Here is a 25,596-nt window from a genome sequence, read left to right on the forward strand (position 1 = left end):
TCAGGTGATCTTAGCATGAGAGAGAAGGAGTGGGGGATGAGGAGAGGGAATGTAGATTAGGATGATTCAGAGGTGAGACTTTCATCTCGATAGTGAACAAGGGTGAGTTCAAATGTTAATTTCCAGAGAGGTCCTTTGTCCCTCTCAGGGCCTCAAGCAGACTGCCTGGCATTTATCTAATTTCTAAAGTCTTACAACTGAAACACACACCACCGTGTCTTTTCTGCTGTATTATTACGAATGAATCTTCTCCTTTGTGTGAATCTTCAGGTGTTTCTTCAGGACTGATGCCCAATGAAACTGTTTACCGCACTGATCAGTTAAATGTTCTTTCTTCAGAATGAGAAGCAGAAGTGATTTCAGAGCGAAAGCCTGAGCCGCTTCTTCCCAGTGTGAACTCTCATGTGACGTTTAAGAGTTGATTTGTGTCTGAAACTAGTTCTGCAGTGAAAACACGTTTTCTTCAGTGTGGCTCCTCAAGTATGTATTGTCTCATGTTTATGTAAATTTTGCTGCAGTGAAAAACACTTTCCACACACAGAACATGAATGTGGCTTCTCCTTCGTATGAACTTTCAGGTGTCTCTTCAGGCTTGATGATTCATTAAATGTTTTGCCGCATTGATCACACGTGAACGGCTTCTCTCCGGTGTGGATCCTCATGTGAACATCAAGATGATGTTTGTATGTGAAACGGTTTCCACACTGAACACACATATGTGGCTTTTCTCCAGTGTGGATTTTCATGTGTCTCTTAAGGCATGTTAATTGTGCGAAACTCTTCCCACACTGATCACATGTGTGTGTTTTTTCTCCAGTGTGGATCCTCTTGTGTTCCTTCATATGTGTTTTTTGTATGAAACTCTTCCCACACTGATCACAAGTGAACGGCTTCTCTCCAGTGTGAATTCTCATGTGAATCTCAAGATTATGTTTGGCTGTGTAACTATTTCCACACTGAGTGCAGGTGAAATATTTCTTGCCTCTTCCTTTCTTTAAAAACATATTTTTATTCTTTGAGCGACTCCAAGGTTTTTCACCAGGTTTGACATGATGTTCCTCCTCCACTTCACTCAGTTCTTCACTCTCCTCCTTCACTTCACTCAGTTCTTCACTCTCCTCCTTCACTTCACTCAGTTCTTCTCTCTTCTCCTTCACTTCACTCAGTTCTTCACTCTCCACCTTCACTTCACTCAGTTCTTCACTCTCCTCCTTCACTTCGCTCAGTTCTTCACTCTCCTCCTTCACTTCCATCAGCTCTGAAATGAAAGAAAAAGGTTTAATTTAATTTTCAGCAAAATAATTTGAAAAGAGAAATAGGAAAGTGAGCCCTGATGTAATAGCAGAAAGTCTACAGTAAATGACGCAGTATTTTTTTGTTATTTAAAGACATTTTGCTTTAGATAATGCACTTAGATCATTAAAATAGGGCCATTAATGTTAGAATGGCTGTATGCGGGGAGGTGTGAAACATCATGAATAATAATGTGATTCACACCTGACTCTTGCTTCTTCCCAATGTGAACTCTCGTGTGATGCCTAAGAGTTGGTTTGTGTCTGAAACTAGATCCGCTCTGATCACATGAGGGCAGCTTCTCTCTAGTGTGGATCCTCTCATGTTTTTTCAGACTTGATAAATAATTGAATCTCTTGTCACAGTGTGAACACTTGTAAGGTTTTTCTCCAGTGTGAATTCTCTGGTGTTGTTTTAAAAGGCTCGCTGTAATGAAAGTCTTCTCACACTCAAAGCACACGTACTCTCTCACACCAGTATGAATTTTCTGATGTGCATGTAAATATGACAGCAGTGAAAAACTCTTTCCACACACAGAACATGAATGCGGCTTCTCCTTCATATGAACTGTCAGGTGTCTCTTCAGGGTTGATGATCCATGAAATTGTTTGCCGCAATGATCACATGTGAGCGGCTTCTCTCCGGTGTGAACTCTCATGTGATCATGAAGATTACTTTTCCATCTGAAACGGTTTCCACACTGAACACACATATGTGGCTTTTCTCCAGTGTGGATTCTCATGTGACTCTTAAGGTTTGATGATTGTGTGAAGCTCTTCCCACACTGATCACATGTGAACGGCTTCTCTCCAGTGTGAACTCTCATGTGACACTCAAGTTTATGTTTGCTTGGGAAACTCTTTCCACACTGAGTGCAGGTGAAAGATTTCTTGGCTCTTCTCTTTAAAAATGTCTCTTTAGTCTTTGAGTGACTCAAAGGTTTTTCTCCAGGTTTGACATGATGTTCCTCCTTCACTTCACTCAGTTCTTCACTCTCCTCCTTCACTTCACGCAGTTCTTTACTCTCCTCCTTCACTTCCATCAGGTCTGAAATTAAAGAAAAGGTTTCATTTCGTTTTCAGCACAGACAAATAATTTGAAGAGAGAAATATGAAAGTGAGCCCTGATGTAATAGCAGAACGTACTAGTAGACAACTGCTATAAAATATTATCATAATTCTGGTGTGTTTTCATAAATTAATTGCATGAATGAGGTACATTGATCTTTCAACAATTATTTTCAGGGCACTATTAATGACATAAATATTTAATGTAATATTAACATTTATATAATCCTGCCTAGGGGTGTGCAATATTCTCGATAAATATCTCGATATTTGTTAGGATTTTTCTGATAACAATAATGAAACAATATTTAGCTGAGTCTGTTTTGTTCGGTACGGGCCTGTCATGGATAAATAAATATGAAAATAAAACCACCAGTATTTGGCGGCAAGTCCATGTCTAAATGAGTGATTAATTGAATCATTCATTCAAACGATTTGTTCATAATGACTGATTCATTTAGAAATGAAGCAAGTAGGGGTGTGAACCTACACTGGTCTCACGGTTCGGTTCGATTGCAACATGACATCATGACTTTGCGTAAACATACACGCCACTTTCAAGTCAAGTGGCGTGTTATTTATACGCATTTTGAGCTTTCCGCGTGTATGTCCACGCGCGTGTATGTGTACGCCGTTAAACGTCCGACTGATTCCGCGTGTATGTGTACGCCGTTCAATGTCCGAGCGAAACGGAGGAAAATGTATATCTACATCTGGGGAGCAATATTTTTTTTTCTAGGATGGTAGGGGAACACTCATAAATGGTATTAACCCGAGTGATGGGTAGGTTTAGGGACGCGGTTGGGGTAGGTCATATATATTTATATACAGTAATGTAACGTAAATCAACGGCGTTGATAAACACACTGAAAAGCGATTGTGCGTGTTGATAACACGCCAAAAATGGAAATACGAATTGGCGTGTCATACATACGCCATTTCATGAGATCAGTCTGTCGATTGTGATTATCATGTCATCGATTCAATTAAATTCGATATCACGATGCATCGCTATGCACCGCATCCTCAATTTTAAATTTTACTTCAAATGTGATGTGTGCTCGCCTGTTCGGGAAGTCGCAGTGACAGAAACAGTGACATTCCAGTTCAAGTTTCAAGGGAGTAACGCTTGTTTATGCCATTAAGAAAAGGAAAATCTGTCAAATACATTTTGTTTTAAAGGAATGTTCATTTTACAGCAGCGCTCATTCATCAGTGTATTATGTTACCATTAAAGCTGCGCGCATCAACCGTCGCCGAATCCGCTCTTGAAGGTGACGATCATCCATTTATAATCACGCGTAACAACACAGAATAATTGTAATTTGACCATCGGGTGCAGATACTTAAATCAGAGAAAGTTATTGGGGCGGGTGGATGATTTGTTTTTGGCTGTGGATTCGGGTGACGTTGGAGCTCATCCTCGCATTTCTAAAGCAGCCAGACTCTGCCAGGCGTTAACAGCTCGCGGTGAAAACGGCTAACGTGGTTTATCAAGTTAGTGGTATTACCTCCTGCATATTCTATTTGTGCGTGACATGATTTACACACAGCGCGTGTCTTCTGCAGGTCGTGCTTACCAGGTTGTTCATAAAAGCCGAAATGTGCCCAGATGTCGGCTTTAAAGTAGTTGGAGCATTTTTAATTTTCTCGCACTCGCGTCTCTCCTCCCTCTGCCACTATATGCTACCGCGACAAAGCGTGTACACCACAAATGATGTCAGAAAAGCATCAGTACATTATAATCGGTTATGGTCTATTACTGAACCGATACCGAATCGTGCTCGTCCGCATCGCGATGCATTATAGAAACGATAAATTTTGACAGCCCTAGAAGCAAGTGGATAGGCTTGTTCAACTTTATGCATCTCTGTGCAGATCGATCGGTGTCTGGCTTGGAGCAGTGCATGCCAGTTAGAAATGTTGCCCGACTTGAGACAGCGCCGACTCCACATGGCTGTGACGTATGCCATCAAAGTACATTTTTCGAGACGTTTATGGACGCTTCTTTGTGTCCATACCTAAGCGATGTTCAATGGCAATGCGCCAAGTGAATGTGCAAATTCACTCCCTGACAGTAGATGGCGCTTATTGAAAAACAGAAATACCTCGGTAAACAAGGTGGCGCTGCGCAACTTTACGCATCTGACACTCGCTTGTCACACAAAAGAAGAAGAGAGCCAATATTTACATGCTTGCCAAAACCATTCACACACTTTTTCTGTTTAGATCATGCACGTAATTTGCACGGGGATCATGACTAGGGCTGCAACGATTCATCGAGTTACTCGATTTACTCGATTACAAAAATTCCTCGAGGCAAAAACTCTGCCTCGAAGCCTCGTTAAATTCCTATGACGCGCACTATACGCGCAGGGATCTGATTTCACACGGACCGTTGTTCAATGTTCAGGAAGCACACCATAGCGCGTGATACATTTTGAATTTATTTGGCGCGATGGCAGAGAGTAGATGTCCATAAACGGCAGAGAATGTCTAAAGTTTGGGATCGCTTCCTTTCAGCGGCGCTGAAACAAGGTAACGATTCTGTCCCCCGCATTTTTTTTTACCCAGCGCCAATATTTTCGCCTGTGCCTAAGCCTTGATGTTCGCTGATTTTAATCCCATACTGTATTTATTTAGTGATGTCGAGATGCGGTTTGACTACATGTGATGTTTAGCTTTGATGTTTTTAAGAAGTAAACGTAATATAGCCTAAAGAAAGAACCCCTTCACACACACACACACACACACACGCACCCTCGTCTCTCTCACATGGCAATGCATCACATATGCTTAAACTTTTATGTAGCCACGCAACAATAATTTCAGCATGCATTCACTGTATACACCGAGACATGATGGAGGAACAAATATTGTATTGCAGTCTTTGCGAGACCTTGTTTGTAGGCTATGTTACCAAATAGTTACAGACAAAAAAAAAAAAAAAATTAAACTCCCCACCAGCCTGCTTCTCCAAATCCACTCGTACTTTTGGGGAAGACATAATCGGCTACCAAAGTAATTGAACATAGAACATTAACAAAAAAATATAATACTACAAAACGCGCTAATATACTTCAACTAGCCTAAGTGAAAAACAAAATGCTCTTCTTTTTCTATTTAACAAAATGCATATTTGCAATAAAACATTCCCCTTTTCAAAGCTACACTTATTTTTTTTTATATAAATTGTATACATTCTGTACCTGTTTGGCTTGATATTTTATATTCATTTCATTTATTTTTGTTCTCCGTTGGGTAATTTGCAGAAGGTGCAATCCTTTTTTTGTAATGTTGTATTAAGAAGACAAAACTAAGACCCAATGGCCTTTACTATTTAAGTTTGTATTCATAGTTTTACATGTTTGTTTTACAGTATAAAGTTGACTTAACTGTATTGTTATATAATTGTTGGCACTGGCACTTATAAACACTAAATGGGTAAAAATTACAATAAATAGGCTTAGTTTTGGAGCCAAATGCCACATCATTTTCGTTATGCATTATTTGTTTTGATTGTTTAAAAACACACTACATTTTTTTTATCCGATTACTCGATTAATCGATCGATTAAGTGCTAGATTAATCGATTACAAAAAGAATCGATAGCTGCAGCCCTAATCATGACCCCCTCAAAAATCAGATCCAGCTAATATAACCCCCCAAAATCATCACATCATTCAGATTAAAATAAATATGAAATATTCCAAATGAATACTTTTGTTCGTTTTCTTTATTAATTTCATTTGCCACCAAGAAAGATAGTATCATATTTTAAATAATCTGTAATGTACCCGCCCACCGCACTGACTACTTGGTATTACCCAACCCGCTTTCTCTACCAAGTTTGTTCACTATTTTGCGCAGTCGCTGGGATGAGTGATTGGAGAAAGCTGACGGTGCATGCTAACGGATGGAAAGATGAAAAGGACACTGAAAGGCAGCCAGACAACGATTTTTCATTGTTGGTCGACACCAGCCAAAAAGAGGAAAAATCCTGACCAAACGGAGGTACCCCTATTGCTAAGTAAGCTGTTAAGTTAGCTCAGCGTAGGGCTGGGCGATATGGCCAAAAAAAAATATCACGATAATTTTTTTTATATCAGTCGATATCGATAATTATCACGATAAAAGTCAAATCATTATTTCTTTCAAGTTTAAAAGCATATTTTTGCTCCTAAGTGAAAGTTGTAGAAACCAAAACGTTAACTGTGGTTTTAAACTACTCTTTATTGTCAGAATATATCATGACAAACACTTGCCAAACAGGTGAACATTTCACAAATATGAGGTAGAACATTCAAACACTTGTCATTTTTCCTTAACAAAATAAATATATTTATTGGACAATTTCTTAGTTTCAGCATGTGCTTTTTTTTTTCTTTTTTTGGTAAAATGTAATATTCTGACTGTATGAGTTTTATTAAACTTAACCATTGGTCATCCAGTATAATCATGCATTTAGATCATGACAACCACAGATGAAACCAGGCACCTCACTATCATGGCAAAATGTAACTATGATTTCTATGGTATTTGTATGAAAAACAGTATAGCCTATACAATATTAAATACTATAATTATATTCCATTAGTGCTTTAATACATTGTCTACATTAATAATACAATTCAATATGTATATCCCACCTTTCAAGGTGCAGTTAATATTAACGTTAGGCTAACGTGCAGTAAATCCAAAATGATGGGAATTTGTAGACGGAAAAGCCTTCTGACTGTATCGTTGCGCTCAGTGTTTCTCCTGTTAGTCAGCGCTGTTTCATATGCCTTTAAACTGGTTTAAATCACTGAGACATTTGTGCTCCTCGCTGAATTCAAGCGCTTCTCACTGGATTTCGTGACCGAGAGCGATCAGAGTAAACGCCTCTGCTCTAGTGAGCTCGTGCTGCTGTTTGGACTTTAGCCGAGCGGATAAATGGTCCGTGTGGCGCGCGGTTCAAATGAGTTTCGTTCCGCTTTTGGCGCATAAACATTATCGAACATTTATCGACCTCTTGATATCGTTTTATCGAGAAAAATTATATCGCGATAATTATCGTTATCGTTTTATCGCCTAGCCCTAGCTCAGCGTTTCTCAAAGTGTGGGGCGCGGCCCACTGGTGGGGAATAGAGACATGACAAGTGGGGCGCGACAAACAGGTTTTGTGCCCATCTTTTTAATTCCTTTACTTATTGACCATACACTCAAAACAAAACAAAGACACATTTAAATGTAAGCCTTACTTAACCTTTTCACACGCAATTTTAAAAGTTTTTCAAGGCGACCGTTATTGAAGAGGACACGGAGACCGGCAGACTAAACAGAGCAGGTTACTTATGATATATATAAAAAAATCTCAGCTCTCAGATTCTGTCACTTTTATTACGAAATTCAAACAATAAATGCCGTTTTAACCAACTGCTGGTTGCTCTTTAAATGAAGGCAGAACAGCGGTTTTGTCTGTACAAATCAACAAAAAATACATAAAGGCTCTGTCACCTGCAGTCTCCTCCAGTGTTGCCAACTTAGCGCCTTTGTCGCTATTTTTAGCGACTTTTCAGACCCCGTTAGCGACATTTTTTCAAAAAAGCGACTAGCGACAAATCTAGCTACTTTTTTGACAAACCTCAGTAACCTTCAAATGTTGCCAGCACAGTCCTGCGAGCGCGAGGTTTGCTTTCTCCTTGCCGTCACACACCTCTCTCTGCGTCTACCCTGTTCAGTGAATGGCTGAGAGAGGAGCAGCAGCACGAAACAGACGTGAATGAGCAGTGTTGTTTCCACGGACTTATCACTTATCTTTTGTTTTATATTTAAATAATTTAGTTTGACCATTTTATTTTATTACTTGTGCTTATCACTTGTAATACTCACTACCACAGTGCTTTAGTTCACACAGTTCCCGAACTCTCTCAATTCAGATAATTTTGCACATATAAAAAATAGTCATTCAAGCTCTACTCGTTCTATTGTCTGACAAAAAAAAAAAAAAAAAAAAGTAAATGAGAACAGCTTTATTGGACATTCGGTTATATTATATTATATTATATTAAAATACAGTATGTGAGCATGATTTTAATGAGAAAAAACATTAGCCAGGCAGAACGCAAGTACGCCGCGATGACGTCATGAATATGCTAATCAGGGGCGTAGGAGCAATTTTGAACCTGGGGGGGACAGTAAATGCTAGGGGGGTTCGGGGGAAATTCGCCGAATTTTTTTTATTAGATTTTTTTATATATAAAGTACTTAAATGCTCATTTCTAATGACTTTTGGGAAGAGACTGTACTACTTAGTTCGGTTGTAAGAGGGTATACGCAGTGACGGACTGGGTAGATTATAAAAACAGAGAGAAGCAATCTAATATAACTACAACCAGGGGTTCAATTGGGATTTATTATATGGGGGGGGGGGGCTTTCCCTAGGGGGGTCCGAGGGTATGCCCCCCCGTGAATTTTTTTGAAAAATAAACCATTAAATGGCATTTTCTGGAGAGTTTTGTGCAAAGAAATGGAGAAATTGAGTCTTCCAAGATATGTGAAAAACTGCAAGGTTAAGAGCATACTTTGCATTGTTGTAGTATCAACAGGTATTAGGACATTTAGCATTTACATTACTGTTAATCAGCAGTGGTGGAATGTAACGAAGTACAAATAGCCTACTTCGTTACTTTACTGAAGTAGGCTACATTTTTCACGTAGTTGTAGTGTTGTCAAAAGACCCGGTACTTCGGTACCAAGTCGGTACAAAAAAAATGTAAACGTCACGGTACCAAGTTTTCTTAAGTACCGGTGGTACCGAGGACCCGTTCAAACCCGGTTCCTTGATGTGCACGCATGCACTGAGCGGGTGCAGTTGCGCGTCCTCTTTATTAAAGCGCTGAGACATGACAACCGGCGGTGCAGCTGATGTGGTAAATCCACTTGTTGATAAAAAAGGAGGAAAGAGCCGTGTGTGGAAATATTTCGGATTTGCGGCTGATGACGAGGGGAACATCATTGGTAATCAAAAACCCATTTGCAAACGATGTCATCGAAGTTCTCTCTCAAAAGGAGAAAACACATCTAACTTAATAAAACACCTCAAAGACCAACACCCGGATCTGATGAAAGAGTTCAAGCAGATAAGTTTCAAACTAATTTCAAATTTAGAGCTTCTGTTATGAATTATATATCATATTTTAATTTGAACGTCGGAATCAGTCGGATAGAAATAAACAGCCGTTTGTGTAGCGCTAATATAATAAGTGTTAGAATTAGGGCCTGTTCACATATATCGCGTCTTTTGCGTGCTCAAGTTTGTTATTTCAAATGTAGGCGCGTGGTATGCGCGCTCATAATGGATGCGACGCGCTCGTTTTTTCCAAGCGCGTTCCCGCCGCATCGAGATAAAAACACTCTCAACTTTTCAGAATGCCGCAAGCGCACCGTAGGTCACGTGACACGTGGTGGAAATCCATTGCTGAAATTTCCTTGCTGTAACGGAGAGCGCAGCTGATGGTTGCGCAACCGCCCTAGCGCTTTGGACAAAGGAGAACGCGGCGCGCCTAGTGTTTTCTACACGTTTTTAGGCGCGATATGTGAACGGCGCCTTAAGATTCTTTATTAACTATTTAAATCTCTTATACATTTAATTAGGGTAAAAACAAACAAACAGGACGACATAAAGGAAAAACTTGAAACACAATTTTAAACAAGTATAAAGAATGGCATTGTTTAACTTTATTAATAAAAATAGTGTGTTGTTCAGCTAGCATGTTTTTGTGTTTTGCTTTGGTACCGAGAACCATGAATGTTTACTGGTAAATTTAGTCTAAATTAAACTTTGGTTTGGTACCGAAATTGGTACCGAGAACCGTGGATTTTCACTGGTATCGGTACCGAATACTGAAATTTTGGTACCGTGACAACACTACGTAGTTGTATCTTTACCTATCTGTAGGTTACTTTACTTAAGTAGAATCAATAGTGCATAGGCCTACTTTTGACTTTTACTTTGTTACATTTTGCAGCAATTATTATACTTTCTACTTTTTCCCCTGCCAAAACAGGGTTTGAAAAAAATCTCCTAAGGGTGGCGCTGCCAATAAAGCACCTAAAATCTGTCTCAAAGAACCGACAAAAGTAATGATTATGAATATGTAAAATATAACAAGGAGACATTTTAATTGTTTATTAATAAACAAGTGTTTTCTGTGTCAGTGCCCTGCATAGATGAAGTTGACGATGCTGACTCGAGATCTTCGCAGTAGTGAACGCGTCAGAGAGAAATGCACATTTCTTAATTATTAAATCCTAGTAATTGGTTGATGAAACATTGATTAAAATTAAGATATCATTAATACAAAACGAAATTCATTTATGTTTGAGGTCTCTGTGAACCTGTTTGAGGTCTCTGTGAAAGTCTTTTAGTGCCTCCGCAACATTGTTTTTTCCTCATAAATGCGAACGTGAAAAATAAAATAAAATGAATATGTTCTGTTCTGTTCTGTGGAGAGCCGACCCTTCTTCATCCGGTGGGTAGTACTTTGGTTTGCAGTTTAATTCACAGAATTACAAAAAATATATTTTGCCACCTAAAAGTTAAAGGGGTGGTATAATGCCCTTTTCACAAGATGTAAAATATATCTATGATGTCCCCAGAGTGTGTGTGTGAAGTTTTAGCGCAAAATACCCCACAGATATTTTTATATAGCAAGTTAAAGTTGTCACTTTTTGAGGGTTTGCAAAAACGCACAGTTTTGTGCCTGGCCCTTTAAATGCAAATGAGCTGCTGCAGAGGGCGGGGTTTCAAGAGCTCGTGTCTGTTAGCAGCTGCTATTACCTCACGCAGACACAATAAAATGACAGAAACTGTTCTGCCTTTAATGTTAAACGGAGTCAGATAAGGATGGAGAGACTCAAGAAGAAGTGACAACATGTAGAATGCAACAGAACGTCTCTGAATGGTTTATTGATGAATTTATGTTGCTGATGTGGCGTTAACTATCTTCAATTAGGATTTTCTGTCATGATAAATCTATAAATTGCCCATATATGAACTGTTGTGAGATGCACACAGAATGACTTTCTATTGCATGTGAAAAGATGGATGCTAAAGTTTGAGCTGACTCACAAATGTACTCTTATACAACAACTTTTCCTCTTCTCGACATGGACTGCGTGTTCCCGGGGGCGGGGTTTATGTAAATTCTAGGGTTAGTGATGTCACTAACCCGAGAGGAATGTTGTGTAGTCCCTACCAGTTGTAGTCCTTTTCTTTAAAAGAAAATATCTCCCTTTGCTTTGAACTTTGAGCGTTGTAATTTTGCAGATGTTGTTTATGCTCAAACAGCAACATTACACACTAACTAAAGTTAGAAAACTAAAGTTACCCCTTTAAAGATTTTTTGTGTCATGTCCATGGCATGTGTAGCCTTTTTCCCTCATATTAAATATAAAACGCGTGTAGACTGATATTTCTTTATTAAGGGAGTATGGATATATAAACAGTTTCAATATATTGGTAGGCCTATTAAATGCATTTTCTGAGAATTTATATTTCAAGTTTTTACTGCAAATGTCACGTCCATAACGCTGGAATTGACATCACTTGATTACACATTGTATTACCTTGTTATGATATAGGCTAGTGACCCATACAATGTGCCAAACATATTTTCCTTACCTTGTCATTCAAGGCCAGGACACTTTTTGTACAACGTTGTGCTGAACTTGACAGAATTGATCTGCAGCGGCGGCCAGCAGCTTGTGAGTTGTTTTTGTTTTTTTTCAAGGCAGTGGAAGGTTATGGAACTTTTGCGCGCTTCCACATCCCGCGCAACTACGGATCTCCCAGGAACATTCATAATATATAATATTGCTGCGTACATTTATCCGTGTCGGAGTTCTGAGTAGCCTACCTAGATGCGCATGGCATGCGCGAGCGGTGCGTGATCATGGTCGACTGGACAACGAAGAGATTAAGCAGCTGAACTAGAATAAGGCGGCCTCCTGTATTTTTGCTAGTCGATTTTATTTCATCTAGTGACATGATGGGTTTTATCTTCATTCAGGAGATTTTGGGTAACTGCACAACTGACAGATGACTTTGAGCGCACCGCCAACGGTGTGTGTGTGTGTGTAGTGTAACCATAGCGACAAAACGACCAACTTTCGGACCCTGCACTTAAGCCTATAATTTCGTTTTAAAAATTTTTATTATGTATTTAAAAGTTGCAGAATTGATTCATTTGGAGACTCCGAAATCGGCAGAGATAGGCACGCAATGCAAAACAAAATCTTACATTGGGAAATAGTGGGGGGGGGGCAAAACTTAGATTTTGAAATGTGGGGGGGACATGTCCCCCCCTCGTATAATGGCTCCTACGCCCCTGATGCTAATTAACGTATGACGTCATCTAGCGACATTTTAGCGACTTTTAGGGGAGGCGTTAGCTAATTTCCTTTGAAAATAGTTGGCAACACTGGTCTCCTCCACACAGCACACAGATCTCAAGCTCCTCCTCTCAGCTAGCCTAGCGCAGTATACATACACGACTGATAAAACTTTTAGTATTATCAGCAAAAATACTTTTAAATAAAAATGTGCAAATGAATAAAATAAATGATAAAATGCTCAATGTAATTTCTTTTACATGCTTAATACAACCAATGTAAACACTATGCCAGATTAATTATAATGAACATTATACACATATCTGTACAAATCAACAAACTTAAGGCTCTGTTACATGCAGTCTCCTCCACACAGCACACAGATCTCAAGCTCCTGTTAGCAGATAAACATACAGAAAACCCTGTAGACTTGCAGGTGGAAACATGTCTACTTTAAAGCTTGCAAAAAGTCTGTTTACAAGTTTTATATTCAATTGACACATTAACTGCATGTTCACAACCTCAAAACTAACATTTAAACATGCATAAAACAAGGTTTGCATCGTCCAAAAACCGAAATAAGTGTTTAAAATTGATGCAAAATAATACATTACCTCCTCTCATCTAGCCTAGCGCAGACTGAAAGCAGCGCATTACTGACGACACAAGGCCTGCGACCTCTTAAAGTGACAGTACAGGTATTAACACCACGGTCTGAATACAACATTCAGGCATAAATATTGGCAATTAAACACATCTTAATTAAACATATAGAAAACAACGTTCATCAGGATTTGGTGACATTTCAACCATAAAAGTAAAGATATAATTTCAACCCGGTTACACATCCAGTTTATTAACAACACCGTGCACAAGCGTGAATCCCACAAAATCCGCCTTTGATTTTGTAGGAGATCCACACCACTGTGCGAAGAGAGATCTGTTCGGCTTGCCTGTGCTTTTTTCACTCCTCTCCTCTCACTGCAGCCTCTCGCATATTCAGGCTAGGCAAGACACATCTCAAACAAGCCTATTCAGTAACAGTACTCACTCCAAACACACAGTTCTACTTCTCCACATATGCTTGTTTTCCAACCATCCTTCCTAAACCTATATTATTGGATTTTTATAAGGCTTTGAGGTTTGCTGTGCACTGAAATTATGCATGTTAGGTGATCACATGAACTGATTTATGTATTTAACAACCTTTGAAACCACGTGCTGAATATATTATAATGTTCATTGATGTCTTATTATTCCTCTCTAATCTAACTGATTATCATTCATTTCAAATACATGGTCAGTTGAATTGTACCTGTCATGATTGCATAAACTTGCTGTCCCCCCTGGGTTTTAATACTATGATGGTACAAAAATAAAATTCTTACATTTGCATCTGACTAATTTTGGGTACTGTTTTTTCTTGGTTATTGAGCCCATGTAAAATCTTTGGTCCAGTCGAGAACCTGTAAATCACCTTTATTAATTATTATTTCTTTTTCGGCCCATCATTTCATTTCTTTTCAGTTTGTAGCGAAGCTTAGTGATGAACTAAGATGTTGAGTTGGTTATTCTGACCATTACATTAGCTTTATTGCCCTTACTATGTCTTATGCAATTATAGAGACGGCTTTATGTCTTTATCAGCTTTTCCATATACTGGCCCTGATAGTGATAATCATCACAAATACTTGTTTGAATGAATGACTCTCTCTACTGTTGCTCTATAGTTAAATTCAACAACAGCCACACTTGCACCCCCTGCTGGTGAGGTCGACTAACGACAGATGGAGATTATGAATCAGCAAACTATTGATATTCCTGGTGTTCCTGGATGTGAAATGTTGAATATTCTGTTGGATTTGAACCACTGAATTTGAAAAGCAAAATATAATGGATCTGAAGGGAAAATATGGATCATTAAATTTTTAATAATGAAAATGTGTGAAATGTTTTGAATTGAAATATTCACAGCTTAAATATACAACAATGTTGGATTTCAGCCCATAAAAATGCAAGCCCTAAAAATACAATGCATTAAAATGCCTGCACGGTTAATGCAATGCATTTTTTATTTTATTTTTTGGAGTAGTGCAATTCAACAAGCTTTTCAAAACAATGTCTTTATTAGCTTTCAAATTCTAAACAAGGTAAATGGATAGATACAAATATACTGATAAAACAAAATGGTACAAATAAAGTGCAGCACATGCAAAGTATGCAATGACTGTGGGGATCATTAACAAAGCTCTAACGTTCAGTGTATATAAAACAGCCAATACAAAGACGGCATAAACTCCTCATACTTATTAAAAGATGTAATAACAGAAGAAAACAAGGGATTTCATTTGGAAAATGTAAAGCATTTAATTTTAAATAATAAAGTAATTATATTGCAATCTTATGACTTGTTTGCATTTGCTTGTTTTGTTTTTTAAGGATTCAAAAAACCCCCTCAAATTATGGATATATGGTATTCAAAATTACACTTCCCACTAATAACATAATATTTTATTGCTATTATTGTTCGATAAATAATGTTTTATATTATAATGTTAGAGTAATTGGTATTGAGAAACAGTATGTTAATGACAGAGATTTATCAATGACTTAAGTGCAGGTTACATAGTTACTCCAGTAGGTGGCGGCAAGAGACTGACCTTAAGTTTGCAATCCATTCATTAAAAAAACAAACTCTGATTTATACTGGAACGAAGCAAGGTTGCAAGGTATATGATTGACCTGAAGAATGAAAGCTGTATTATATACTTTGGAAATATATGAGCAATATCATGCTCATAGCCAAGCAGAATGCTTGTCCTGAGAGTGAGTGAGTCTCTGTTCAGCTTTACAGAACGAGCTCCAGCACATCAAGCAGGCAAAGCACAATAATTCAGACTAATATATATATATATATATATATATATATATATATATATATATATATATATATATATATATATATATATATATATATATATATATATTTTAGACGTTAAATGTAGTTCCCTTTCGAAAGGGAACTCACACTGCATCAATGACGCTATGGGGAACGCCTCCGCGTTCCGGTGTCTGAAAAGCTTATCCAATCACAGCAATTGTATTTACAGCCTATGACGTTACTACTAGTGCCACGCGGAAGTATAAAAGGGGTGTCTAGAGAACATGTCATCCTCTTTTCGTCTTCAGGGACAGTCTTGTTTGAACTGCGATCACTTGGAAAACATTCAAGGTAAAGAAAATTATTGCTGACAAACGTTTCAAGAAGTGTGTGGATCCGTGTCCCAGGTTTTGGACACCAGGATGATGCAACGGCAGCCACAGTGCAACGGCGCCAGTGCGCTCAACACACCCCAGCTATACACTGTTAGACTTTTCTGTAATTTCTACAGTTATTTACTTTAAATCCCCCAGTATTATACTGCTATTTCTCTTTACAGTAAATAACTGTGATTCCCACTGCATCATGGGAATTTTCTGTGACGTCTAACACCACATACAGAGACTTACTGTATTTTTTAAATTTGCTGTATACTACTGTATTTGACGTAACTGCCTCTCTGGCTGGCACCATTCCACCGTGCTTTTTATTTCCTAATTTTTGCCTTACACCGCGTGTCTACAACGCTATAATAGCCAGAGGCTGTCTATATTGGACACATCGAAGCGACCGGACCTTTAATACAAAATGCAAACCTGTTTGTCCCTTGTCAGAAATAGCGCGAGCGCTTGGACTCGTATCGGACTACGTCAGAAATATAACGGCCGCGGCGCATCACTGTCTGGGATTTGTCGTGTCGCGTCAGAGCATCCAGTGTAGGTAATGGGGTCTGTGTTTTGTTGGATCGCGACGTTCGTGTCTGGCCCGGGGAAGAGACGGAATTCACTTCACCGAGAGAGAGATCAGCAAGCAAGGTAAAAAAAAAAAAAAAACCTTCTGTGTGTGTTGACAGGATTGTGCCCAGTTTAACCTATGTTATAACGTTAACGTTAGCCTAACGTTACTCGTCGTCAACATGGCGGTAACGAACTTTACCATGGTAAACTGAGCTAACGTTTCATTTTACACACTTTGTTAGATTGAATTGTCGAGTTAAAATATGCCAACGAGCAACGCGTTTACAACAATAAATGTGAATAAACTAATGTGAAATTCTGTTTATAGCCTAATGTTGGCCTACTGATGAGAACCTTTATAGTTTTAGCATTATTTTTCAAACTATACCATACTATAGTTTTTTTTATGGAATTTAATATACTTCCATTTTTGTGTTTAAAGGCAACTGCAACAAAGCGCCAATTCGCGCCAGTGACTTCTAGCAAGATTCCAGAGGTAGGCAGCCCATTTGTGATATATTTTGAGATAAGTTTGCTGAAATGATTAGCATACGCTATGTGAAAATTGCTTTGAGCCACTGGTGCAGACTAGGTAGCTTACAATATCTTATAAAATCTCTATAAACTTTATATCAAATAAGTGACCTTTGCATTATGTCTAACTTTATTACACAGCAAATGAACCAATCAGACGATGGACCGTCTTTGTTCAGTCTCACCAGATTAAATGTATCCAGGTAAACACTGCAGTTAAACTCTCACTTTCATTCATACCAAATCTAGCATTCTAAACAACTTAAGTTGATATTTTTGCATTATTTTGATATTTTATTAGCCAGAAGACTCTACCATTGCAGTCCCACCTGACTAGGAAGGTCCTAATATCAGCGCACAGGTGGGTTAACTACTGTAGGAAGGAGAACGATCATCACACAGTGATTTCTTGCATGTATCTTACTGTGTATTTGTCTCAAACAGGTACTCCTTCACTGCAGACAAGCTAAAATGGGCTAAAATCATCGATTTCAGTCGTTTTTTCTATGGATCTCAGCATTTTTGGACAGAATTTAGGATTTGTAAGTATTAAAATTTAATCTGGCATAATTTAATTTAGTTCTTTTGTATGCTATTTATTGACAAAAGCTGTTTACAAATATATATTCTTAAGTTTTTGTTTATGTGAAAATAATAATAAAAATTAACAAAAAAGGAGGTTAAAAATAATGTGACACTAATATTCTCTCTCTCTCTCTCTCTCTCTCTCTCTCTCTCTCATATAGTTTTGGAACCGGGATCTCCTCTGAAGGACTGAGTACATTTGTGTTTGTGGACACGCATGCAGACCAGGGAACATTCTGATGTTGTCAATCAAGTTCTGAACAGGAACCAATCTTTGGAGAAGTTCATTTATTCACAAAGGTGGACAAAAACATTGTGTTGGCTTTTTAAAGATTATTTTGATTTTTACTCCTATGCTGTAGAAAAGATGGAGTAGACAGTCAGACATTGATAATAATAAGAAATGTTTCTTGAGCATCAAAGAGACTTCTTTCAAAGACATTAATACACTTAAATACTTCTTTTGGCCACCAGTGTACATGAATCCAACACATTTTTGGAAATAAGTGAAATTATTTTTAAGGTGTGTCTTGTATTGTGAAAAGAACTGTGTTTTGTCCTGTTTTGGACATTTCCTTTTTGAATGCTTAAAAATTTATTTATATTCTGCAGTTTTATGAATGTAATGGTTGATATTTCATTATAATACTTGTATAAGCTAAACAACCAATGACTCTACATTCATTTAGTCAAATGCTAATGTTTTGTTTATGGTTTTATGTATGTTTTCAAAAATGTTTGCAGTGAAGGACAGCACATAATGTGTTAATTTAACACGTTTACACATCTTTGTGCTAACCTCTCTGACATATTTACTTTGTTAAAATCATTAACACAATGAATGAGTTAAAATTAACACAAAAAAATGTTGTCTCTAAACTCACCCATTAATGTGTAAAAATTTCACTCATCATTTCCAGCATTGGCATGTTTATTTTGTGATATATACGAAATGTTTTAAATAAAAAAATGGTATTTTGTGATAACTTTGTCTAATTGGTTTGTATGAAAGTAGTACTTATGTAGGATAAAAATAAAATTAATCATATATCAAAATTATCAAATCTAATTTATATTTAGTACAAATAAAAATAATTACAGTAGTGTACTGATTAGCTTCGTTTTTACAGTAATGCACTGTACTGATTAGCTTCGTTTTTACAGTAATGCACTGTATTTACACAAAACTGAAATATGGTTTGGTACTGTAACTCTGAATTACAGTAACTTACTGGCAACAGTGTTGCCAGTAAGTTACTGTAAAAAACCCTTGAAAAGTCTAACAGTGTAGGTGGAGAGGAGAGAGTGAAAGAGCCAATTCAATGTAAGGGCCATGATTGGCAAGGGCCAATGGGAATGTGGCAAGGACACCGGGGTTACACCCCTACTCTTTTACAAGAAGTGCCATGGGATTTTTAATGACCACAGAGAGTCAGGACCTCGGTTTAACGTCTCATCCAAAGGACGGTGCTCTTTGACAGTATAGTGTCCCCATCACTTTACTGGGGCATTAGGACACACACAGACCACAGGGTGAGCGCCCCCTACTGGCCTCACTAACACCTCTTCCAGCAGCAACCTGGTTTTCTCAGGAGGACTCCCATCCAGGAACTAACCAGGCTCAACCCTGCTTAGCTTCAGTGGGCAACCAGTCTTGGGCTACAGGGTGATATGGCTGCTGGATTAGGGTGAAGAAGAGGTACTACCTGAACCCTCACAGCAGTGGCGTGCACAGACCTCTTCAGGGGCAGGGGCGGAAGGACCAAAAAGGGCACTTAAAAAAAAAAAAAAAACATTTATTTTTAAAATAAATCATTTAAAGCAGTACCCGTCTATCTGTTGTGTTTTATATATTTTAATGACTTCCTCACAATTATTTGGAATATCTCACTCGATGGAGAGCAGCAGTCAGAGAGCCTCTCTCGGAAATGATGATAATATAACTAAATATTATTTACTTTACCAAACAAAACAGAGAATCAAGTCGGTAATTATGAGGAATTCATGTTTAGTTATGTTGATGTTATAAATTGTAGGCCTATGTATTCAATAAAGTGTTAGCTATCATGAAATCAGTAACACTTTACAATAAGGTTTCATTAGTTACATTTATTAACATGAACTAATAATGAACTGCACTTCTACACAATTTATTAATCTTAGTTAATATTAATTTCAGCATTTACTAAAAAATTATTAAAATCAAAAGTTGTATTTGTTAACATCAGTTAATGCACTGACTGTGACATAACATGAACAAACAATTAAAAGTTGTATTATTATTAACTAAGATTAACAAATAGGCCTATACAGTAGCCTAACAAATGTTTAGTTTAGTTTCAGACACAGTTGAGCTAACAAACAACAGCACAGTCTGAGGTGTAGGCTGAAGCTCTTGCTTATAATGCCTACCTTTTTAAAACATATCATATTTTAATAAAAAATAAAAATAATTATTGTCTTACATCATTATAATGTTGACAAACAAATATAAACAGAATACAAAAACATTAGTATTTCCTACTATGCAATACCATTGCACAATCCAAATACAACAAAAGCAGCTTGTTAATTTATCATTCTTTAAATGGTTTCATATAGTTTCAGTGCATTATTTTTTAAATAGTTTCTTTAACTTATTAAGTGCCCCACATATTTTTAGTTCCTCATGACAGCTATTCCATAGATTTACAACTTTAACTGAAATACAATGGTATTTTGCATTGGCCCTATGTTCTTTTTGAATTGTACAAGTTCCCCTTAAGTCATGTTGGCATTCTCTTTCTGTGAACAACCCTTGGATACTTTCTGGCAATTGATGATGTTTTACTTTGTACATGATCTGTAATGTTTTTAGTTGTTTTGCATGATTAGTTAATGTTAGTTAATATGAATACTAAACAAATAAACCTCATTGTAAAGTGTACTATGAAATCAAAGATATAAATTCCTTACAATTTAGAGCTGTACATGGACTTTTCCTTGGACATGAAATTTCCTTTCACTAGATGCATGCCATTTCCCCAAGCTAATAACACTTGCTATGGCCTGGACAAAAACGAATGACATTGTCAGACTCAGAATGCGGCTGAAATTGAGTTATACTTTTATGATTGTTAAGCATAACTCACATGCTGCCGCAACTTTTACAGTAGCATGGTAGGATAAATGTAACTTTTCCGTATTAGCTTAAAGTAACAACATGTAACTTTTCAACCTTCATAATATATTTTCAAGACCCTTGTGATAGTACATCGACTTACAATAGGTTGAATGAGACGTCTGGCAGAGCCTGACGGGGTCTGTATCGCTTTTACTGGCACTATGTAACTTCGCGGTGCGGGTAGTAACCAGCGCTCAAAAAGAACTACAAAATTCGACTGCTTTACGGCATACGTCACTTCGCCCACCACTTCCTCAAATGTGACCAACCAGCGCGTTTGTTTTCGTGCGTCTGTTTTCGTCATGGCTGAAGCAGCAGCGAAACGTAAGAAGTCCAAGGTTTTGTCGGAGTAGAGTCGGAAGAGGAAAAGGGAGAGTGATAAACTGAAAGGCAGGACGAGGATCAATATGGGTGTATATCACCGATGCTGACTTGGCCGTCATGCTGTTGAACTAGTAAGTAACTGTAAATTGCTTGCATACTATCTTTAGTTTTTCTAATCTGTTGTCTGCCTGGCTACGTTACGGAAACTATCTGGTCCTCCATTTATTTATCTTCATGAATCAGCTAGTAGATGAGCGAATTATCAATCTGGTAGCTAGTAAACACTAACATGGTAGTTTTAGATGGTTAGGATGCTGTCACTATCATTCTCGTTCAGATTTGAGCATTGCAATCGACATGCAAATCGCAAATGTTGAGTTAAAATGTTTAGTCTACTAAACATGTATAAATTATGAAAGGGGGAAGATTAATAATATTATCATGGCCCATATGAAAAAAACCTGCATGCTTCATATACAGTAACCGTAAATCATTTTACGACAGCGGTAATGGACAATTCCGCCTCCAACCTGTAGGGCGACCGCAGAGGAAAAGTTCCATGTTGTTGCTTTAATATTACCTGCTGCCCGTGCAGTTTGAAGACTCGCGGTGAACTGCTGCGTACATAGCGCTGAAAAAAAAGAACTCCGCCTACTGCCACTTCACCTCCGCCAAATGCTTCCGCCAAAAAAATAATAATATTTAATATTTGTTTGTATTATTATTATTGTTCGTGGCAATGGTGTATAAGTGTATTGTTATTTATTATAATATTTATTTTAATAATAATTATTATTTACATTTATCAGAGAGGGGCACAATACATTTTGAGACAAAAGGGGCAGGGGCTTGAGTCCCCCCCCCCCCCCCCCCCCTGTGCACGCCACTGCCTCACAGCCTCCCTGCCCCACGGATGTAGAGCTGTTGGGTGTTATATGTTCCTTTCTGATCATAATTCCCCAGCTCCCGTGAGCCTTCCATTCCTTCCTGATCTAGGCAATGAGATCAAGAAGGCATGATAGAACTTGTATTAAGCACAAATCCATCGCCGTCAAACTATGCTGATGTTGAGGGGATGTGTGAACATGGGTTTGTGTCGATGCCCCCAATCAACGAGACGTTCGCTAACTATGTTGTCGATGGAAAGGCATCGGCACTGAGAGCTCTGGCCCTGCCTTCCAAGCCACTCAAGATGACATATCGCATGAATGGCAGGGCATACGCAGCGGAGGCTCAGGCTGGGGCTGCTATGCGCACTATGTCTGTGTTGCAAGCGTACCAGGCTGACCTGCTGAATGATTTGGACCAGGGTCAGGGTCTTTCCCCTGATGCAGTGGAAGAGCTGCGGTGCACCACAGATCTGCACCGCACAGACAAACCGCTGCCACGATCGGAAGGTCAATGGCCAACTTTGGATTTCCAGGGTACCATCTGAGCCAAATTTAGGCTAAAATCGGAAGTCTTTGAAAGTTAGTTTGATATGATTCATGACAGCCGATTAATGACCATTGCAATCATTTTTTTATCTCCGACGTAATTCTGGCAGTGTCAGAAGATTTGACTCACAGTCCTGCAGTGACTCCTCCTGAGACGACCGTCAAATTGTCTAAGTTTTTCAAGACAAGCCGTGACCAAAATTAACATTAGAGATTTCTTTATAGCCACTATTTCAATCCTGCGTGCAATGCAGCTCACATCACCGAATGTGTTATTGATTGATGATGTAAGAATCCGGACAAGTTTTCTTGTGGGCGTCCATTTTTAACATGTCTTGACTGTCGTACAGTCTGACACTAATGACAACTGAGATCTTACAATGTGGCTTACAGCGATCGAGGATCATGTTCGTACAGTCTAAAAAGCAATAATCGTAAAGGACAATAATAAATCGCACAGTGCGCACCCAGCTTAAGACACAACATGATTAAATGTAATAATTTGACATAATAAATGAGGCAGAGTCTACATAAATAGGTAAGACAAAATTGCCCCTATAAAAGGTAAAACCTTTTAAACCTATTGGAAAACTTATATCTGTCACTGCTGTGAATCACTCCTATAATCAGTTGCATATCTGTTGCTGATTGCAAGAATGTACAAATCAGTATGTGAGATAACAATGACAATATAGATAGAGATTAATAGGATATAAGTAAACAGAATTCCAAACATAGGCCTAACTAAAAATGAAAGTAAAGTGAATAATCATTAACTGATTTTCATCACAAAAATTGCCACAACCACAGCATTCATTAACAAAAACTCATCTAAATATCCAACATAACTGCACATTTATCATTAACATAAACTACCAACATCTTTCCCTAAACTGGAAAACATATAAAATAACTTAATCCCTATATTTACTCTCCTAATGCAGTCCTTTGCAAAGAGAACTACACATGACCTCCATGTCCTGTCAAGATTAGCTTAATCCTGATCAACCCTTTCATCAATGTCTTCAGGATTGCTGACTTTACTAAAGACAGGCAAGTGTGCTTGATCTAAACCGAGGATGGGCAACTACGATCCTGGAAGGGCCACTGTCCACTGTATTGAATCAACATCTCTTTCAAATCTCCAGCAATTAATGTTTTTTTTGTTTTGTTTTTTTCATCCATAAATCAATGGTGATGATATTGAGTCAATGTTACAATGTGATGTTGGTTCAACACCATGCTTGCACTCAACAATTACAACTGAAACACAACAATTACAAATGACTTAAAGCCACACAGCATGAAATCAACTGCAAATAAAATAATATTTTTTTTTTTTTTTTTTTTTGAGAATTAACAGAGGTGTAGTAGTTGATGTTTTAAAATGTTTGGTCACCATTGTTGTGATCAGTGTTTGCTTTAGTTGGATAGTTTGACTCTTGGCTTTTATGTGTGTTTCTGGTCTTTGTAGCAGTGTTTACCAAAACATTATTTGTTGCAAAGAAAGGCAAAAACAAGGATAATCAGGTAAAACAGTTTTCAGCATAATTAGTTTACTAATTTTCCGTCTCAACAAAAGTGAATATTGTTTTCTTGCAACAGATCAAATGTTCAGAAAATATGTATTTTTAAATACGTATAATAGTAGTTTTTTTTTTTTTTTTAAGACACACAGACATCAAGAATCAGCATACGAATCTCAACAATGGTGATGTGCATGACAATGCATGCTGGTTTTATACTATGGTGGCTCCCAACATGCATTGCAGCATGAAGCATGTCACCATTGTTGAGATTCATGTGCTGATTCTTGATGTGTATCTAAATATATTTTTCTATTAATGTATTTTAAATATCAAAATTCAGAATGTCTGATCTGTGGCAAGTAAGTATTGTTTGTGAATGTAACTTTTTAGTAACAAATTTCCACTTTTGGTAAGTGGTAAAATTAGTGAATTATGATGCTGAAACCTATTTCAAATGATTATATTTGTTTCTGGCTTTCTTTGCAATAAATTATGTGTTTCAGCACACACTGTTGCAAAGATCACACACGAGTGATGAGTCATTCATGAACGACCTGTTCATTGCGTTTGTCACGTGACAAATGAGTGAAAGACTCGGAAGGTAAAGTAATTATTTATGTTCCCTGTAAATAATTTTTGACTGCATTATAATGATTTCTTAATTCAGAATATGATCAAGATTGCGTAAGTGGATGTGTTCAGGGAATTTGTCTGTTAAAAGTATAACATTTAAACCTCTATAAATGAACAGAATTACTCGAAAATAGATTTGTTCATTTTGATGAACGAGATCAAACAAGAGAGTCAGTAAAATGATCCGAACTTCCCATCACTATCACACACTCACATAAAAGCCAAGAGTCAAACTGGCCAACTAAAGGAAATACTGATCACCATAATGGTGACCAAACATTTTCAGTAAAACATCAACATTTAAACCTCTGTTAGTTGTCAAAAAGACCTTCTGCTGAGATCTTGAGAGATTTGTTGTCTTTTATTTGCAGTTGATTTCAGGCTGTGTGGCTTTACAGTTATAGTTGTTGTGTTTCATTTTCTGAGTGCGCAAACATGATGTTGAACCAACATCATATTGTAACAATGATTCAGTGCCATTACCATTGATTTTTGGATGAAATCTTCAAAAAAAAAAAAAAAAACTGCATTAATTGTGGGAGCAAAAGTGATGTTGAGTCAAAAATGTACACATTAACATTGATTTAACATTGTTTTGATGGTCGCTATCTATCTGGGACCCTCATCAAACACACCTGAACCAGCTAATCAATGTCTTCAGGATTACTAGAAAGCTAAAGACAGGAGAGTTTATCAGGGTTGGGCTAAACTCTGCAGGACAGTGGCCCTCCAGGACCGTTTTTGCCCATCCCTGATCTAATAGAGCACTATCAGTGTTTTACTGCATCCGTCAAAGGTCTTAAAACTGGAAAATGTGT

The 25,596-nt window shown here is 37.7% G+C and overlaps 1 protein-coding gene and 2 long non-coding RNA genes across 3 annotated transcripts in view; 2 read left to right on the forward strand and 1 right to left on the reverse strand.

Annotated features, from left to right (window-relative positions):
* Window positions 1-2,335, reverse strand: part of LOC307171109 (uncharacterized protein) — a gene marked incomplete at its 5' end in the record, with an annotated part of 137,346 nt that extends 135,011 nt beyond the window's left edge. Inside the window, one exon of the mRNA XM_079892520.1 lies at window positions 1,498-2,335. Coding sequence (XP_079748646.1) covers window positions 1,498-2,335 — 838 coding nt within the window. The remainder of the gene's footprint in view (window positions 1-1,497) is intronic.
* A 14,097-nt stretch (window positions 2,336-16,432) lies between these two features.
* LOC307170964 lies at window positions 16,433-17,266 on the forward strand. Its single transcript, XR_013823465.1, has 3 exons — window positions 16,433-16,652; window positions 17,017-17,070; window positions 17,250-17,266. It is a non-coding gene; the product is annotated as an uncharacterized lncRNA (long non-coding RNA).
* Window positions 17,267-17,275: 9 nt separating this feature from the next.
* Window positions 17,276-18,011, forward strand: LOC307170970. The gene is made up of 4 exons (XR_013823467.1): window positions 17,276-17,311; window positions 17,410-17,469; window positions 17,553-17,650; window positions 17,855-18,011. It is a non-coding gene; the product is annotated as an uncharacterized lncRNA (long non-coding RNA).
* The last annotated feature ends 7,585 nt before the right edge of the window (window positions 18,012-25,596 follow it).

This window comes from Squalius cephalus, assembly GCF_949319135.1.
Source record: "Squalius cephalus genome assembly, chromosome: 1".
Taxonomy (NCBI): Eukaryota; Metazoa; Chordata; class Actinopteri; order Cypriniformes; family Leuciscidae; genus Squalius; species Squalius cephalus.